Source organism: Pleurodeles waltl, chromosome 6 (assembly GCF_031143425.1).
Source record: "Pleurodeles waltl isolate 20211129_DDA chromosome 6, aPleWal1.hap1.20221129, whole genome shotgun sequence".
NCBI lineage: Eukaryota > Metazoa > Chordata > Amphibia > Caudata > Salamandridae > Pleurodeles > Pleurodeles waltl.
Window position 1 is genome coordinate 591,506,114 of NC_090445.1, and position 19,797 is coordinate 591,525,910.

Here is a 19,797-nt window from a genome sequence, read left to right on the forward strand (position 1 = left end):
TCAGGAAGGCAGCACGGTCTTCTTGTAATGTAACAGCATGGTCAGAGCTGGGTGTTGGAGGCCTGTGTGGACAAGGGCTACACCTCCCTTAATGCAAGGTTCATCTGCCTGTCCTTTGTCCCTCTACCCGACAAGGCTCTGTAAATGGATAATACCAGCCCATGTCCTTTGCTGTATCAGTTCCTCCTTTTGTTGCTGTAATCAAATGCCTATTACAGCCTCGCTAGCACTTCACGGGGATCTACCGGTGGCATCTCCTTGGTGACAGAGTGCTGTGGGCCCCACCTCTCAGGAAGGCTGCTTGTTTTCTCTCTGATTCTCTTTTCTATGCAGAGCCGTGTTACTTGAAAGGTCCTGGTCTCTCATCCATCCCTCCCCCACCCCTCCCCCCGGTGACTATGGCTTTTAGGGGGCAAGCACACATTTCATGATGAATTTATGGGTAGGACTACTGAAATTATGTAGCAGGGGAGGACCAAATTATGTGGCAGGGTTTGCTAGATTATGCGTCAAGAAAAAGAGACGTATGCAACATAACACAGCACATTTTCTTGTGATATTACCTAATTATTTTGTAATTTGTAGACATGTAAACACTATCTGGACAAAGATTTTTTCTCATTAGTATCACTCAGACACCCAAATAGAGCAATTAGCAAACGAAAAATGACCAGTCAACCTTAGCGCAGGGCCTTCCACTGGACAGCAACAAGTGGTGCTGCATTCTTAGTAATGTTTCATATGCTTGAGGTAGAAAACATTTTATTTTTTAAATTTTGCAGATTATGCAGCAGATAATGAGTTATGTGAGAAGTGTGGAAAATACATAAATATGAAGAAAATGCCACAGCCACAAACTCACTTAATTCCTGGGACTTTAGCTATGGGATGGGTCCTTTGTGTCTCTCTTTCTGTCGAGTTTCTCACCTTCCTGCCAACAAAAAGTATTCATACCGCTGCTCTATGTTTGCTCCAGTGCTTAATTTGTAAATAAAAAGGTGCCGGTGCCAAAGCCCTCCTCTAAAACACACAGCTGCTAAAATACTGAGGCGGTGTACTTCTGAAGCCATTGCGGGCCTCTTCAATCCACATAAAGCCACTCCCTGCCCCTTCAGCTCACTCTTGCAACTTTCTCCTTTCTCCTTTTGTGACGCTTTTTCGTTTTTCTCTTCCTCCATCTCTCCTATATGTGTCTTTTGCTCACAGCAAATGCTTGAGGCAGAAGAATAAACCCCGGCCCTCAAAAATAAGTGCCGGTGCTCAGCACCGGAAACAAAAAGCACAAATTAAGCAATTGTTTGCTCTCTCCATCTCGGGTTGGTTGCTCTGTCTTCTGTGTAGCTCTCCCGGGGTCTCCATGCTGCTGTCTTTCTTGTGTGCTTCTTGCCCTGCCCCATGTGTTGCTCTCTCCCTCATGCCTCTGCCCACTCTCCATTTCTACCCAATCCTGGCTCACTCCTAAATTACCACCACCTCTGCAGTTCGTTTTTATAAATACACTTTTTAAATATATATGTGTTTGAGGTCAAGGCAGCATATAGCTGCTACTCCTCCGCAAAACCTCTTTTGTGCACTTATAGTTTATTTTTGTATTGACTGATCTTAGGTTAGTCAATAAATAATAAAAAAGCATGCGTTTCATTCTGTAAGTGTGTGCATGCATGATGGCACATGCACCTACAGAATGACACATCCTCCAACAGAGGCCACGTCATTGTGCTGTTTATATTTTTTGCTAATGCCAAACAGAACTGGAAAAAGGTTTTGCTTTTAACCAATGTTATTCAGCATTGCCAAAAATCATTGGCATACCGAGTAGGGCTCAACAGCGAGACCTGCTGACTTTGCAAATGCTTGTTAGGTTTGACCTTAATGGCATTGCAGTGCAATGCCATAAAGGCTAAATGTTATGTGACTGTTCAATGAAACGACTAACTAGATGAGGTTTTACATTATTGTTAACAGGGGAGGGCGGAACTCATGGATTTCATGTAACTCTGCAGAGTTACAAGAAAATCCGTGGAGGTGGGTGATAGGGCCAAAATCAGCACATCTCGCTGCTTGCTCTAATTTTCAGTGCTGGGAGCTCATTCCATGCTAAAAAATCAGCATGAATGGCACCACGTCGTGTGCCAGAGGGCACTGGTGCTCAAGTTACTTTGCTGCCACTCAAGTAGATTTTCTACTCAAGCAGCAGCTTTCTCACCACAAATGGTCGTGGCTGCACGTGACCATTCGTGGTGAGAAAATCTCGCAGAGCGCTCTCCTTGCACCCTAAAATCAGGCTAGGGTACACCAATTCTCACTCGTACTCACAAACTGCTGTTGGCAAGCCACATGCAAGAAAAAACTCCACTGTGTGGCGGTTGACAGAATTTGTTTGATACTCTGTGTTAGTAGCGTAAAACGGAGTGTCCGAAATTCCGCAAAATCTGCTGGCAGAGTAGAATTTATTGCCCACACATGATTGGTAATGTGGTTACCATGGAAAAGGAAGTACTTTTTCTATTTAGGGGGAAGAGGAAAAAACTTCTGCCTGTACTGCATGAAGAAACAAGCATTGGCAAAGCCAATAGGTCATGCATTTTAGACCTGTTGGATTTGCAAATGCTGTTTGCCAATGCTGGACAACATTGGCAAAAACATTCTTTGCTAATGCTGTGCAGCACTGGGTGAAATAAAAATAAAGTGCAATGATCCATCACAAGTGCATGCATGTGTCACCAAGAATTTGTGCGCCTACGAAGTAAAGCATGAAAGTGCTTTTCTTTAAGGTGGAGAAGCCTCAGCAATTAGTCACTTCATCGAGCATTAACAGGCAGAGGGTGGCGTCGGTGAGAGTATAAAATAAAAATAAAGCCTGGTGGAACAGCAAAGGCAAAAGCAGCACGTGAGGGAGAGAGCAACATGGAGTGGCAGGGAGGGGGAGTTTGTCAGATCGAAAAGCATATGAGAGAGAGCAGCACACAAGGGAGAGAGCATTATCGAGCATTGGGGTGGAAAAGCACATGAAGGACAGAGCTGAAAACATTTGCACTTTTATGGAACAAAGTAGTTCCCTAAAAGTGAGCACAGATCAGACCGAAGTCAGCTAATCAGAAACATGGCGAGGAGGCTATACTTCAGGGGAGGGACAACCATAAGAAGAGGAAGGCAAGCCATTGAATAAGAAGCACGCAAAGGAGAGTGACAATAAAGCCAATCAATAGAAAGCAGTGGGCAGGCTGTCAACTCAATGTAAATTCTTGGTTAGCCCACAGTAATTTTTTCGCATCCTGACATCTTGAGCTGTCTGGTAGGCAAATCTTTAAAACCCGCTGTTGGCACTTGAAAAAACCCTGTTACTGAAAAGGATGGATAGACAGAAAAAGCTGTAGTTCATAGTGCTTAGGTATTGTGAAAATAATTACATTGAGACTAATTAGATTTTCGGATTTCCAACACAATTTAGAATTAGCTATGAAACGAAAGAAGACCCACCCAGCTCAAGTCATGACGCTCAGACTGTAACAGTAACATACCCAGAGACAGTGAGAGTGACACAAAGCCAGTAAGCCATTCTAACAAAACCCACTTGTTGGTCATACCAGTTAGATTGTGTTTGGTGAGCTGCTTTTATCAATAACGGGAATACATGTTTACGTGAACCCGTGTAAACCTACGTAAATTGACCTGGTAGCATCCCATCCCACCATTTTAGCTTGTCTGTGTTATTACAAGAGGGCACTTATACCATGCACATCAGATTTAACCATGCTCCAAAGGAGCGCTTCATCCCCGATGGCTACATCCCCCCTCAAGAAGAACGGTGAAAGCGCCTAGAATTATGTTATCTTTAATTATGTCTGAAGTTTGAAAGTGTATAGTGGACCACACTGCTTTGGAAAGCCAAAGTCTCACCATTGTGAAAAGGATCACCGTTCGTTAGGGGAAAATAAAATGTAGACTTTGTTTTTAGGAGTGGGTGAGGGAAATGACGTCACATGCCTCATGGAAAGGGACACTGAGTACACTTAAAGAAAATGAGCTCACTTTGTTGGAAATCTGAAGACATATTCTGAGTGAATCTATGACTGTAATGTGTACCAGAGTGTGCTTTTGCTTTATCTGTACCGTTTTGATGTACTTTTATGACTATCACCCCTCAAGTGTTCTTATTGTCTGTGCTTTCTTATACTCTTAAGGACCTGTGATGGTTAAAGTTTTTACGTAATTAAATTCCGTATCATTTATTAAGGTAATTGTGATTAAAGATGTCTTTCACCATAAAGTAGACATCCATTGCACCTCTAATGGTTTATTATTAATCAGTATTTGTAATGCGCTGGGTAATTGACAGTTACTAAAATGGCTAAAATATGGTGCAGAATTAAAGTTTTAAAAAAATGAGGTAACAATATGCCACCCAGAGGAATTCCAAGTGGTTGAGAAGCAAAGGCCCTTCAATTTGGCATATCGTGTACCGCCCCCAAGACAGCAGCCAGTCGATGACAAAATGCGATAGTGGGCCCGCGATGCAGTAGTCCTTAAAAAACGAAGTCCATCTTCTCTTGATAGAGCAGTTTAGAGACTGAAAACAGGAGAAGTTTCTTCATTTGAGGCACAGAATTGAGTGAGCTTTTTAATGAATATCTGGTGTCCATTAATGCTGGATATTTGCTTACCATATTGTCCTTCTATGCTTAGCTGACATCCTTTGATGGGACCTTGTTTATTATGAACTCCCATGGCCATTTATTTCTTCTAATATACAGCTGAGTTAGTTTGATGGAGCACTGGGTGCTTGCTATATCACACGTGCCAGGGCTTGGCTAGGATGCTTTGATGGAGCCTTGGAGCGTTGGAAGTCCATGATAATGTGCTCCAAGGGAGTACTGAGATTCTTTAATGGATGCTTGCATGTGATGTACAAGTATGAACAGTGTTGGTTGTGGAGCATGGAGATCCGTTGATGGAGTACTGAGTGGTATGGACACCAGCAAACATTAATCAGAGCCTGACAGAAATGATTAGATGGAATTTTACACATGGGAGAGGCCATAGGTCATATGCCCCTTCTGGGACATGGATAAAATACTTTACCTTAGTGTTGGCCGTGATGGATGCTAATTACCTTCTTTTATGCCCTGACTAGTATACTTTAATAAAGTCTTGGATGTAATGGGACCACATGGTTATCATCCTTCTGGGGCATGGGTGAAATCCTTTGATGGAGCACTGACTGTGCTGGGTTACCAAGTCACATGCAGGTCTTAGGCAGTGGCACAACAAAGGCCCCCATAACCCCAGAGGTGCGGGGGCCCTGGCGTGGGAGCTCCTGAGTGAGTCCAGAGGGGAGGCCTCCATGTACTTTGCAGAGGGGGCCCTCAAGTTTCAGTACTCCACTGGTCTTAGGACATGGCTGAGGTTACACAATGAAGTACTTGGTGAGTGTGCACAAAGTGATAATGGTTATTCTAACAATAGAGCGTTGTCTATTTATTGGTTAGTTAACTGTGACAGATAGAGCTACAATTAGTAAACACCAAAACTAAGAAAGTACTATTAAATGTCTGCATGGTCAGCGACATGTCTACTGATTTTCACTTTTATGTTAGTGTTAGTTACTGTTCCTTCTCTCATTTCTGCTTCTTTCCCCAGATTGACCGTATGAGTTGGCCAGGAGGTGGTCTGCGCCAAGTCCCCTCTTCCATCTGCAGTCAGCCTTGTCGCCCTGGTGAGCGTAAAAAGTACGTTAAGGGGATGCCCTGTTGCTGGCACTGTGACCCTTGTATTGGCTACCAATACCTGGCGGACCGTTACACCTGCAAGGTGTGCTCCACTGGCATGCGCCCAAATGAGAACCACACTGCCTGCCTCTTCATTCCCATCGTCAAGCTGGAGTGGAGCTCGCCATGGGCTGTAGTGCCGGTCTTCATCGCTATCATGGGGATCATCGCCACCCTCTTTGTTATAGTGACCTTTGTGCGCTACAATGACACGCCAATCGTCAAGGCCTCAGGGCGGGAGCTGAGCTATGTGCTGCTCACTGGCATCTTCCTCTGCTATGCCACCACCTTCCTAATGATCGCAGAGCCGGACAAAGGAATTTGCTCCCTGCGGCGCATTTTCTTGGGCCTGGGCATGAGCATCAGCTACGCCGCTTTACTGACCAAAACCAACCGCATCTACCGCATCTTTGAGCAGGGCAAGAAGTCAGTAAGTGCCCCACGCTTCATCAGCCCCGCCTCACAGCTGGTCATCACTTTCAGCCTTATCTCCTTACAACTCATGGGGGTCTGCATCTGGTTCATTGTGGATCCTTCCCACTCTGTCGTCATTTATGAGGACCAGCGGACTGCGGACCCACGTTTTGCTCAGGGGGTCCTGAAGTGTGACATTTCTGATCTATCCTTGATCTGTTTGCTGGGCTACAGTATGGTTCTCATGGTGACCTGCACTGTGTATGCCATCAAGACTCGTGGGGTCCCAGAAACCTTCAATGAGGCAAAGCCCATCGGCTTCACTATGTATACAACCTGCATTGTCTGGCTCGCCTTCATCCCCATTTTCTTCGGGACCTCTCAATCAGCAGAGAAAGTAAGCACTTAATTTTTGTCTTTTCATTTCCTTGGTACTGCAGATTTCTATTGTTGATGATTACGGACTCCAGTGAGAGCAAATATAAGGATCTAGCCTCTTCGCAGAGTTCCATAACCCTGTAAGTCTTAATCCTTTTAGATCCTGGACTCCCAGCGGTAACTTCAGAGATTTCTCTATATAACAAAAGCGATTTCCAGATGTGTTTTCATTTATTTTTTTTACTCTACCAGTTGAGGTCTTTCCTTTCTTTCAAATGCCTGCTACTGTTTTCTTAATTTCCTTCACACCTTGATTCTCTTATTTTTCTTATTGTTCCTCACGTCATCCTAAGTCTGTTTATTATGAAAGTTGTGAACTTCCCCCTTCTCCTTCCTTCCCTCCTTTCCTTTTCTTCCTTTTTTCTTCCTTGCCCTTCCTTTCCTTCCTTCCTATACTGACAAGACACTCACTGCATGGGTACCACATTCACACCACTGCCAGTATCGAGACCGACTGACTGTTAGTCCCTGCTCAGTCACTTGCATACCATTTAAGCACAGGTATCAGGGGCCGTGCAATGATGGGCTGCGCTAGCTCAGCGCAGAGATAAGAACATGTTCCAAAGCGCCTGTAGGGTGGGAAGTGAACTTATTTAAACCGATGTTCCTTTAAGTTGCTGCATTCTTTTAGACAGCACAGATCACCCCTGTTCACTGTTTCCGAGTTGTACTGTCTGAGCATCAAGCCCTAACTCGAAATATGGGATTAGTGAATTCACTTTTCTCACTGCAGGAGCATAAAAACCGGAGATGGGCCCCGCGCTGCCACATTACGAGCCATTTGGTTAGTGCTTACATCTGGTTATGTCGTATTGCCCATTGGCCTGTAAGGGAAGATTCATTGTATATGTTCTGATGCCTGCAAGGCAGGCAAGGGTTTTGTTCCCGGGGCATATGTTCTGCTCGCCCGGGACAAGGCAGCAGATGAGGCACGGTGCAGGCATCCTGCTACTGTGCCAGCGACTGTGTTGGCGTGAGGCATGTGGAAAAACAAGGCGAGAGCGCGAGGGAGGGAACAACAACTGCAGAAAGGCTCCCTGCGTGCAGCCTGAATGTGAGCAGTGCGCTGTGCATAATGAGTACAAGGTGGTAATCACGCCGATTATGCGTCGGGCGCTTCACCTATTGACGGAGGCCTGTCGGGTTATTGCGGGGCTGCCAAGAGCACCAGCGCAGACTCCCGCCAACCCGAATGCTAGGCAAGGTGCCATCTCCGCTCCTGCACAGGATGCTGCCCGCTACGCTGCAACCTGAGCAAAAGGCAAAACTAGCTGCACCGCCCGACTAGGGAACCCAAAGCAACCCCGGCGAAATGCTCGAACCACCCCTGCGCCCTTTGTCTCCTCAGACATTCTCCGTCTTTTCATCCATCCATTCTCTCTCTATCCTCTCTCTCTCCTTACTCTCTGGTCGCTTTCTCTCTACCTTCCCCTCTTTCTATTTGTCTCTTGCTTGAAGCCTCCCCATGACTCCTGCAGTGAACCTCAGGGAGCTGGGGAAAGTGACAGTCACCGGAAACGTCCTCTGGCGGGGTCCCACCGTGGAAATGACTGATGGACCTTTTTATGACGCAGGGGGTGGGGGGGGGGGGGGAGGTGGCGTCGGAGTGTTTGTTTGTGTGTGTGTTGGGAGGGGGGGTTGCAAGCCTAAGGTGTATGGCATTGGTGGGACCCGTACAAACCCTTTCTCACCTTCATAGGTTGAGTTTGAGTTTGTCATTGGCCTGTTTGTGGCCAGAAGCAGAACAACCTGTTATACGCTCCATGACTAACTTTGGAGAATAAAAGCTAATTTGTCTAGCAATTTACAAAATACAAAAAATGCATGTCGCTCTGAAAACCCAATTAGTTACATTACTCAGCACTCCCTCGCTTCAATGGAGTCTAGCTGTTAAACCTGAATACAAATTCACCAAGATATCAACCAAGATAGGAGTATCAAAGTTGGCAGATAGCCATTCGTCTCCTTATCAATAGCCACTGTCACCATAAACTGAGGATGCGAGGGAAGCCTCTTTCTCCTGAGATGCTTATTACAGACACCAAAGGAAGCATAGGGTGAGCCACTGGAATTATGTCACAGGGAAAGACCAAAGTATGCATCATGGTTGAATAAATTACACAACAAAAAAAGTAAAATTACGCAGCATAATGTGACACATTTTGAGGCAGTATTATGACATTATTTTGCCATTTTTCTATATGTTAACATTATCTTGGCAAAGGTTTCACCTCATTAGGTATAGGTTTAAAACTTAACTACAGTAGTCAGTAAATGAAAGGTGACCTGCCAGTGTGTGGCAAAGGACCAGCCTCTGGGCAGCAGCAGATGTGGCAGCTTATTTAGTAATTTTCAATCTGTTTGAAGTATAACCATTTTTTGTTAATTTCTGAATATCATATAGCATAGGATGGGTTGTGTGGCAAGTGCAGCAAACCTGTAATTATTCAGAAAACATGGTAGTTGCAGAATCTCATAGCTTCATTGGCCTGAAAAGACCATAGTTGGCCAATGAAGTCCAGCAGGGACAAATCCATGTTTGATGTTCTGGAACCAGCCACATAAAACATATTTATATACAGTTAATCTAAATGAAAGTTATTGACATTGTCAATGGTATCCTGAAAGTCCGTTATGGGTATTGTTCTCCTGCATCTAAATTGGACATTCTTGATTCAGTAGCATGTAATGCTGTAGTTATGGTTTATCGTCAGTGAAATGTTTGCTTATGAGACACTGACAGGTTTGATTGTTAAATTGACAAGCTTCTATAATTAAACTGGTAGCTTCCAAGACTCATGATATAGTGAAATTAATGTCATTCTTTTGACTAAGGTGTTGTGTGGAAATCAGTAGGCTGAGGTTAAACACGATCATTTTTACATAATGTATAAAACCAAGCTTGGCATTCAGTCAGTGTGGCATAAATGCCCTGCCAACATGCCGCATGTGAGTGAACAAGGCAATTAAGCTTGACTCCTTCAAAGGGGAGCTTGGAGAATTCTCCCATTAGAAACATTTTGCAGAACATGGGGGTCAATGGTGCATGCATTTTACTGTAAACATTTCCAATGAAATTGGTTACAGGGGCACGTCTGAAGGCACTAATTTGCGTTCTGATTCTAATGTTAGCAACCCTATGTATGCGTAGAATGTTATGGTTAGAAGGGGAGACGGCAGTTGTAGCTTTCCCTCCTTGGTCAGTCGTTTTCACTGTTTGTGCATGCTGTATAAAGGAAATAATTGAAAGAATTTGTGTGGCACCGGGCGTCATCCGAATCTCCTTGCAGTGGTGATGAGCTGAGAAAACCTTTAGCCATGACCAACTGAGGCACTTGGCATTTCGCTGCTGTTACCTTGTTGTGACAGTTCCATTGTCGTGCCTGCCCAGGACGTTGCCTTAGTGTGCTGGTAGCACGGTGGAGCGGTGTTTTTAATCAGCTTTCTGGGGATTTTGACTCTTTTGGAGTCAAATCAGCCCTGATTTGGACGAGTCTCGGGCTTGTCCCTGCGCGCGCGTGTGCGTGCATCACGCGTCATCACCATGGTCCTCTGGAGTTACTTCCCTGCTAGTTGCATAGCAACGTATCCTATGCAACGCGCTCAAACATCAAAAGTCGACGCTTCTCTATGTCTTCTCATTGCATAACAGGGTTTCTTCAAAAGCTCTTCTATGCAGCTCCTATGCGCTGCCAAGAAACTGAAACGGATCACGGTGATTCGCTCACCATTAGCAATATTAAGTAAACTTGTTCATGGCGGTGATCGCACACCTTCACAAGGACGACTTTCTCTTCTGGCATTTCTGCAGAAACTATGCAGTTTCATGCGAGAGAACACTTTTGACAGGTAACTTAAGCAGACCGCTGCGATTCACTCACCCTTTTAACTAAGCTACCTACCTAGCTACCTAAATAGCCGGGATCTGCACACATGTTCGCCAACAGTGAATTACTGTGATTCACACACCTTGCATTAACATTAAAATTCTTATTTGTTGACAAATATATTTTTAGCAAAATGCAACAGCATATCGTCCCTCTCCCGTTTTTTTTTACCTGTCCTAGGGGTTCCCCACAGAGAACGTGAACTGTGGAAAGAGGGTTTTGAGGCTTATTTGGAGGCCATAGTAGGGGAAATGTTTTCACATAAAAAGGAAATATGCCATTTTAAGACATTCTTTTGGTTAGAAGGCAGGACAGTTTTAATACATCTTCCCATTGTTAATGTGATGGGGAGGGTGATGCTGTAGATGCATATGCAAACATTATTAAGATCTTAGATGCCCGTTCCAAGAACAAAATGCAATAATGGAGAAGCATACGTTTTATGCAAGACATCAATTGTCTGGTGAATCCATTGAATATTATGTGGGAGCTTTAAGAATTTTGGCTTCTATATGCAATTATGGGGCATTTGAGGGAGAAATTATCAGGGACCAGGTTGTAGAAAAAACAAATAACAAAACGATTTAAGAAAAGTTGTTTACCACTGAAAACCTAACCCAGGACAAAGCTATCCAGATTGCTAACATTATAGAAGCAAATACAATGTACATTGAACAAATATTTTTGGGGTCTCATGTACAAGTTGTTCAGGGAGGGAACTCTGGGAAACAAAAAGAAAAGACGTTGGAGACAAAAAAAGTCACGGAATGCTATAGGTGTGGAAATAGAAATAATTTGTGAAATTCTCCTGTGTGTCTTGCTATGGATAAGAAGTGTGCAAAGTGCAAGAAATAAGGGTATTTCGCCAAGGTGTGCAAATCTGGAAATGAGAAATATGTGTCCAAACAGATTAATGCAATTAAAACTACTGGCAACAAAGGATATAGTTCTCAGTCCGATGAAGATAATGTTATATTTTTTGTACAAGAAATGGAGGAGGAGAGTGAACTGAAAATGTGTAATGTTGTTATGCAGATGGGATCTGAGAAGGTAAAGAGACCATTTTGTTTAGTTAATGTGGGAGATGTTCCTGTCAAAATTATGACTGGCTCAGGATCTTTCTTCACTTTAATTGATATAAAGGAATAGGAAAGATTCAAATAACTTATTTTGAAAAAATCAAGTGTGCGACCCATGGTGTCTGGGGGATAATCTTTAGAGGGGGTGGGTGAACTTGAGTCAGTGTTGGAATTCAAGGGGAATAAGGTGCAAGCTACTGTGTATGTAGCTAAGGATGGGTCGTGCCTATTAGAGTGGCTGAAGCAAAGGAAATAGGGGATAATCCTCAACTCCAAGAGTTAAGAGCAAGTGTTATTAAAGAAACAGTGTGTTGCATCTGAGAGTATGTGTCCATGGGTGAAAGCATTCCCAGAAGTTTTTCAAGGGAAATTAGGAAAACTCAAATGTTTTTCTCATCAAATCATATTGAAATCTAGGGCTGTTCCAGTGGTACACAAAGTGATATGAGTGCCTTTAACCATGAGGGAAGAGCTCAGCAGGGAATAAAAAAAATCCCTGTGTTCAGGGCATCATTGAGAGTTCCGAATGGCTATCCCAATTTTACTGGCAAGGAAAGCCAATGGGTAATTGGGGAGGTACATTGACTTACGTGGCCTCTAGGAAAGAATCTGGGTGGACAGACATCCCTTACCAAACATAACAGAGATATTGGCCTCTCTAAAGTGTGCCAAAGTGTGCCAAAGTGCCAAAGTATTTATGATATGACAGTTGCCTACCACCAGATTGTGTTGACACATGAGTCAAGACATCTAACATCATTCATTATGCCTGAAGGTGCATTTGGGATTAAGCACATGCCATTTGGTTTGGCTTCCGCTTCCTCTGTTTTTCAAAGAGTTGTGGAGTCACGGTATACCCATTGTTCAATGTTTCTAAGATGACATTCTGATTCTTGGTCAGGACATGTCTTCCCATGACAAATCATTGGATATGGTATTATCAGTTTTAAGGTAGAGAGGCATTACATTGAGGACAGACAAGTGCAAATTTGCAGTCAAGTGTGTGGACTATTTAGGGTACAAGATTTCTGAGAAAGGTGTGGAAGCAAAAGATAGTTTAGTAAGGGCAATATTCGAATTTCCTACTCCCACTAATAAGGATCAAGTTCAGTCATTCTCTGGCATGCAATAATTTTATTCTAGTTAATTCCCAAATGTGCTGAGAGAACCTGCAATTTAATTAAATTGTTCAAGAAAAATTAAAAGCTTGTGTGGAGTCAGCAGATAGACAATGAATTTGTCACAGTCATAGATGCCAGTCAATATGGATTGGGGCCTGTATTGTTTCAAACGTGGGAAGGGAAAGATGAAGTAGCGGCCTTTGCATCTCATTCTTTAAGGGGAGCGGAGAGTACACATTCAGTAATCAAATGTGAAGCTTTGGCCTGTTGGTGGGCTGTCAATCATTTTACATTGCATTTCACTATTATGGTGGACCACAAACCGTAAATAAATCTATTCACCATAAAGGTGCTTGCAGTGCCACACCACATATTGCCAAATATCAATTTAGGCTTTCAGAGTTCCAGTACTGGGTGGAGTATATTCCGGGTGTGAGAAACATTTTTGTAGAGTGCCTGTCCCGTTTACCCTTAAGTGATGTAAAGGATGCTGTAGATATTGATGAGTTTGACATGGTCAGAGCAATATCCAGTTTTACGGATGAGTGCATAACTGAAGCTGAAAGGAGATCTGCTGTAGAAGAAGATTAAGATTTGATGGCTATCGGGAGTCTCATTGGTAAGGACTGGCCTAAGGACAAGACGTTTGTACATGTTGATGCTTATAAACATGTTTTTTCTAAGTTAAATGTTGTATCTGGGTTAACGAGAAAAGGGGATACTTTGATTGTACCCAGTGGAATTCGTAACAAAGTGTTTGAATTGGCACACAAGGGCCATGTAGGAATGCAAGCCATAAAAAGAAGGATTAGAGGCAGATTTTGGTGCCCACATTTAGACAAAGAGGTGGAACATTTTGTTAGAGAATGTGTAGCATGTGCCATTAGTGACAAGTCCCAAGTCACTGTTCCCAGTCCTGTGAAGCAGCGTCGTTTCTTGATAGAGCATGGTCTAAGTTAAGAATTGACATAATTTGACCCCTCAATGTAGTGAGGGAAACTGTTGGTATGGGGTGGTACTTATTTATTATTTTTCACAATGGTGTGAGGTGGAGTTCTTGAGGTCAGCTGATTCTTCGGAGGTAACTGAGTTTCTGCAAAAGGTCTTCATGAGGGATGAGCTCCTGATGAGGTCATAACCGATAATGGTCTGGTGTAAAGGTGTGATAGGGTCATCGAAGACAAAATTCAGTTGTCTATTGTCAATGGACTGGATTGAGGCAAAGAAGTAAGGGATTTACTGTGGGCCATTCATACCACCCCTAATGCGGCCACGGGGTATCTCCTTTCACTCTTCTCAAAGGCCAAGAAATTGCAACTAAGTTGGTTGGTCCGTTGGATGGAAGATTTCATGAAAGAGAGAGATCTATCATCTGTAAAACTGAAACATGAGATATCACGAAAAAGTATGCTGATTTAGTAAAAACGGAAATAGAGTATACCGCGTCCATTAAACCAGGAGATTTTGTTTAAGGTTCGGCTTCCTGGGCTCGGGGTAAAAGGTTGATCCAGGTTTTCTCAACCTAAGAAAGCTATGAAAGTTAAAGATTGTGTAGTCAAGGTTGAGGAGAACAAATTTCACTTCAGCACAGTAGCAATAGACAGGAGAAATGTGATGGGGTGGTGTGGTGGATAGGGCGGTGGTGCTGTGCGCGTTAGGAACACATGTGAGTTGAGGCTGTCAGATGCGAGGACGCCTCTAATAAAATTCCAGGTCTATGTGTAATGTGTAACTGTCTGTAATGAACAATTGTTATTTCTAGATTAATCAATTTTTGTTTGCTGTTTTTGTTTCTAAGTTTTTATTTTAATATTTTTGGTTTGCAAGGAGGTAGATGTGTTTGGTTCTAATTCCAATGTTATAACCCCTATGTATTCTTAGAATGTTAAGGTTGGAAGAGGAGACAGCAGTTGGAGCTTCCCCTTCTGCCTGGTTGGTTGTTTTCATGAAGTTTCTTTAGGCAACTGGCATCCTCCGATCCCCCTTGCACGATTAAGCCTGACTCCTTCAAAGGGAAACTTGGAGAATTCTCCCATTCAAAACATTTGGCAGAACATGGGGGTCAAGGGTGCATGCATTTTGCTGCAAACATTTCCAATGAAATTGGTTACAGAGGCACCTCTGAAGGCAGTGCTTTCAGTGGGCCCGGTCTTGCTAGACCCAGCAGAAATCAAGACCTGATCTTTAAAATGGGTCTTTAGTGGGCCATCTATTCATGTCCTTAGCTTTACAAGCAACACACGAACTGATTTCTCAACAACAACTGTAAAAACCTTTGTGGTAATTGTCAGGGATGCAGTCCATATCTTAATTTCAGGATTTGATTCATTTTGCATTCCCAAGGATTATTTACTTTCTCCAGATGTTGTTTCTGTAGGTTTTTTTCTTTCAACACAGGTCTCTTGTACAGTGTGAAATGAGTCACCACTAAGTGGGTGAGTTCATATTGTGGGTGAGTGTTCATGACTGAGCACACCTGGGGAGCTCTAGAGTTGAGGCCGAAGACAGTGTGAGTGTCTACCAGTGGGCCATAAAGGTGTCCAGATTACATGCTCATCCAATCCTTGTTCTCTTTGCATAGCACACAGAACGATGGTCATATAAGTGCCAATTGTAATCATCATATTATGTGTGAGGTGGAGAAGTGCATAGCTATTTCACAGCAACAAAGCAAAAGAAAATAACAGAGAGTGTACATGAGTGTGTGAGAGAGGACTTGGTGGAGGGGAGGTGACACGAGGAAGTATGTCAAATGGAGAATTTCAGAAAGATGTTCGGAAAAAGGACACAAGTGACTAACAGAGGAAAGAAGTGTGAGGGAGATAACCAAGGGGGTGGTGGGGGTTTATTGAGAAACCTTGTAGACTACTACCCTTTCAACAAACCTTAGTGATATTTAATTCTTGTTTCATTTCAGAACTGAAATATTTTCCATTCTAAATATTCAGAACAAAATCATTTTTGATACTCATTTATCAAAAGTGAGCTTGTTTTTAGGTGTAAGTTCATTGATATGTCTGGATACAATAACAGAAAACTCACGTAGAGGCACCCAAATACTGAGCAGAGACATGCTATGTGAAGCACAGGATTTTAGCTCACATGTGCTCAGATATTCCCTAATTGCATAGGCCACACCTTTTGTAAAGAATTCCTAGCTACGCCTCTTTGGCCAAGGCCCTTTTAGGGACCCCTCACCTTTTTATCCTACTGTCTGAAGGGGTATACATAACATATTGCTATAGTCGATAGCCTGCTGTGCCAGTCCAAAAATACCCTGTGGCATTAAGTGCAAGTGGGATCCTACTCACAAGAACATTCTAAAAAAAATAAAATCAAAGATTGCGTTTTGTAGCATTTACTACTAAAATAAATTACCCACACAGCTATGCATTCTACAGGCAGTTCAAATAATCTGCATTTACATTTTCTCTCAGGAACCCATCATTTTTCAAAATGTATGACTCACCTGCCTTCACGTCTGCCTACACTTCATTTTGCTGTCCATACCTAAGTATTGTAAGTAATTATCTGTCACACAACATGAATAAGTATCTGCATGGAAGGGGAAGGACTGGAAAATTAAAAGTTAAACAGATCTCATAACTTCAGACCTCAGCTAAATAAGCCATTCCTTATGTCAATAAATCTTCCTGGTCAGATTGTCTAGTTACATCACATCAAATATAGAGGCTCAGGCCTCAAGCAACAGTTACAATAGTGATAACAAGCTCATAAAAACTATCGCTATAGTTCATGACATGCACCTTCATGAATCATGAACATGGGCGTCAATTAGGAGCAGTGAAGGATAGAGGCTGTTACCCTGGCTTGGCCACTAGTACCCCTGGCACCACCTTTGCTGCTCCTAGTTTTGGTGGTCATGGAGGTAGCCACAGTAGGAAGAGAACCTTTTAGCAGGACAGTTAGATCCATGTTAACATTCTCTAGTTTGCCGATCCTTACCTTACCTTACCTTACCTTACCCTAGGGCCTGGTAACTAACAGGAGACTGTTGAGGGGCTACAGCTGGAAAAAAGGGTTTACCCAAGCAGTGTTTGTTGGGGGTGAAAGGCAAGTGTGTAACACTGGCCCATGCAGGCCCTGCGGTGCATGGGAACCATTCAGGGGCACTCAACCCCAGTGGCGGCCGGCAGCTTTGGGAGGGGGGTGGGCGGGGCACACACACACACACACACACAGACACACAAACACACACACACAGACTCATTCTTTCAAACACAGACACGCACGCACGCACGCTCATCCATTAACAACACTCATTCCATTCAAACATGCACGCACGCACCAAACATTCATTTTACAAGATCACACACATTCATTCTTTCACACACGCACGCACGCACATCCATTAACAACACTCATTCCATTCAAACATGCACGCACGCACCAAACATTCATTTTACAAGATCACACACATTCATTCTTTCACACACACACACGCACGCACGCACGCACATCCATTAACAACACTCATAACACTCAAACATGCACGCGCGCACCAAACATTCAATGTAAAACATAACACACATACATACACACTTACCTTTAGCCTCCAGGTCCCAGGAGGGTTGGGACTGCTGCCTTCCCTCATTGGCTGACCTGAGGTCAGCCAATGAGGGAAGGCAGCAGTCCCAGCCTCGTCACAGAGTGGGATGGGGTCAGTGAAACTGCTGACCCCACCCCACTCTGTGACAAAGTGTCACTGATTGACACTCACCCGGGGGGCTTCAGGGCTTAAACTGAAGCGCCCAGGGAGAGTGTCAATTGGTGACGCTTTCCTCGTCACCCAGGGGAGGGCCTCGAGGCACCTTTGCTGGGCCGAGGAGGTCACGCCCATAGGAGCTGTGATCTCCTCAGCCCAGCAAAGTTCAGCTCAGGCAGCCAGGAGTCTGCGCAAATCGTGCATGTCTGCTCCTGGCTGCCTGACCTGAACATGAAGAGTGTCTGTCAGGTTGACCATGGTTCAGCCTGACAGACACTCTTCATGGGGTGGGGGGCGTGGCCCCTCCGCCCTAAAGGACGGGCCGCCACTGCTCAACCCTTTGATGGGGGGGCATTTATGCCAAGACCAATGCATATTTTGGAGCTATGGGAAAATAAGGGGACCCTCTTCATATTCTGCAGGAGGGTCCCATCATTTTACTTTACACCACTTATGAAGGTGTGTGCTATCTAACTGCAGCTCACCCTGGTATTTTAATGAATATACATCTAATATCATGAAATAATGATACAGCAGAAAAAGTGCTGTTGGTGATCGCGGAAATTGTAACTAAACACCCTTAATATGCATCCATAAATCTGTTTGCTTTTTCAAGTACCAGCTGAAAATATTTAGTAGATGCACTTATTTTGTCCCAAAGTATCAGTTTGTTTTGCAGCAAGTAAACTAAGTTTTTTTTCAAGCATCATACTTTTCTTTCACAGAAAAAGGCAATTATAGGGCCGAAATACCAGCAAGTTATTACCGAATATACATTTATTATTTCCACAGATACCAGTCATATTAGGTAAATACCACCAATTTTTCCACAAATAGCATTGTTTTACTTTTTAGTGAATTCATTAATATCAATCATAACCATTATGTGCAGATCTCACCAACCCTCTACCGCCCCTGCCCGGGCTGTCTGTTCATGTCAAACACAGAAAGTTTTCAGACACCAGCAGAAACCGTGGAGATATTTTTAAGTCTCCCTGAACTGGAATAGGCTGACACAGACCCACAGAGCATCTCAGGAAAATCAAGAATGAAAAGTAGATACAGGCACAGTCGTGGGAGGCAATTTCAGTTTGAAGACCGTGGCATCTTCAGCCTCTTTGATTCTTAGGTACAAATCTCCTGTCACTCAAGTTGGTTCCTGTAATGATGGTACAGAAAGAACAACAACAACATCCCAGGACACTGTGCTGGCAGGTGATGGGTAATGGAGCTGTGATTAGAATGGCAGTAATGGAGCAGGGCATCCTCAATGTTCGAGATAGTCCTTTACAGAAGTGGGGACTCAGATTGGCTTATAGACAGCAATTGTCTTCTGCTGTTTTTGTGTCTTCACCATGGTCAGTTTACACTCCTCTATGGCAAGGGTTTTAGCATTGGCAAAGCTTGCGGATTTCTTTATGTTCATGAATGCCAGTAAATGAAAGGCAGTTTAGCAAACAGGTTACCCTCATTCGTTCATTCCAAAGCAATATAAATGATTGGTGCCTGCATGAAACTCCTACATAAAGGCCTCACAGTGTTATGGTAAAAGAATTAGGGGTGTGCAGGGAGCTCCACTCTGCTGACCGAGCTAATGGAGTTTTTGGAACTCCATGCTCCGCTTGGAGCGTGGAGTAAGTCCAAAAACTCAGCTAGCCCTGCCAGCGGAGCAGAGCTCACCCAGTACGAGCTGCAGCCCAGTTATGGGCTGCACAGCGCAGAGGGAGGCAGTCGCTGCAAAGTGAGACTTGTCATTAGACGACAAGGAGAGAAGGACCCCCTGGAAGACCCAGGTAAGTTCTCATCTCTTACTTTCTTATATCATTGTTTGTGCACACTAGTGAGCAAACAATGGCTGAAACTGCAGATTTTGCTGCCTATGGCCCTGGCCTGAATGCAGTGCACATGGGGCTGGCCGGTGCACAAGAGGCCTGAAACTGCAGCTTTCACTGCCTATGGCCCTCTCCTGAATGCGCTCGATCTCAGATGCGCTAAGCAGGGTCACGCCTGGCTGGCCAGGCCCGACCCTGCTTAGCGCTTCCGAGGTCAGGCGCATTCAGGACTCTGCGGGTCACGGAACTCCGCGTCTGTGGAATTCCATAAAGTTTTTCTTCAACTCTGTGGAATTTTGCAGAGTCGGGCTCCGTGAACTCCGCCCAAGCCTAAAAAGAATATCATCCCCAAAATATCATCTGACAGAATAGCCCAAATATATTTTCCAGAAGTTTCACCCCCTTTGAGTTAACAGTAGAAATCTACAGCTAAAGGGGTGATATTTTTGTGAACAGTATCTAGGAAACAATATTTATGTCAGGCAATAATTTTGTTATCGATATTTTCAAATGCAACCCTCTTAGCCTTTTA

At 43.8% G+C, this 19,797-nt stretch overlaps 1 protein-coding gene and 1 long non-coding RNA gene across 2 annotated transcripts in view; one reads left to right on the top strand and one right to left on the bottom strand.

Annotated features, from left to right (window-relative positions):
• GRM4 (glutamate metabotropic receptor 4) overlaps positions 1-19,797 on the top strand; it is a 970,099-nt gene that overhangs the window by 806,774 nt on the left and 143,528 nt on the right. The window contains exon 9 of the mRNA XM_069238851.1: positions 5,641-6,579. Within this exon, the coding sequence (XP_069094952.1) occupies positions 5,641-6,579 (939 nt within the window). The remainder of the gene's footprint in view (positions 1-5,640; positions 6,580-19,797) is intronic.
• LOC138300025 (uncharacterized) overlaps positions 1-19,797 on the bottom strand; it is a 169,297-nt gene that overhangs the window by 107,355 nt on the left and 42,145 nt on the right. The gene's annotated exons all lie outside the window — the stretch shown is intronic.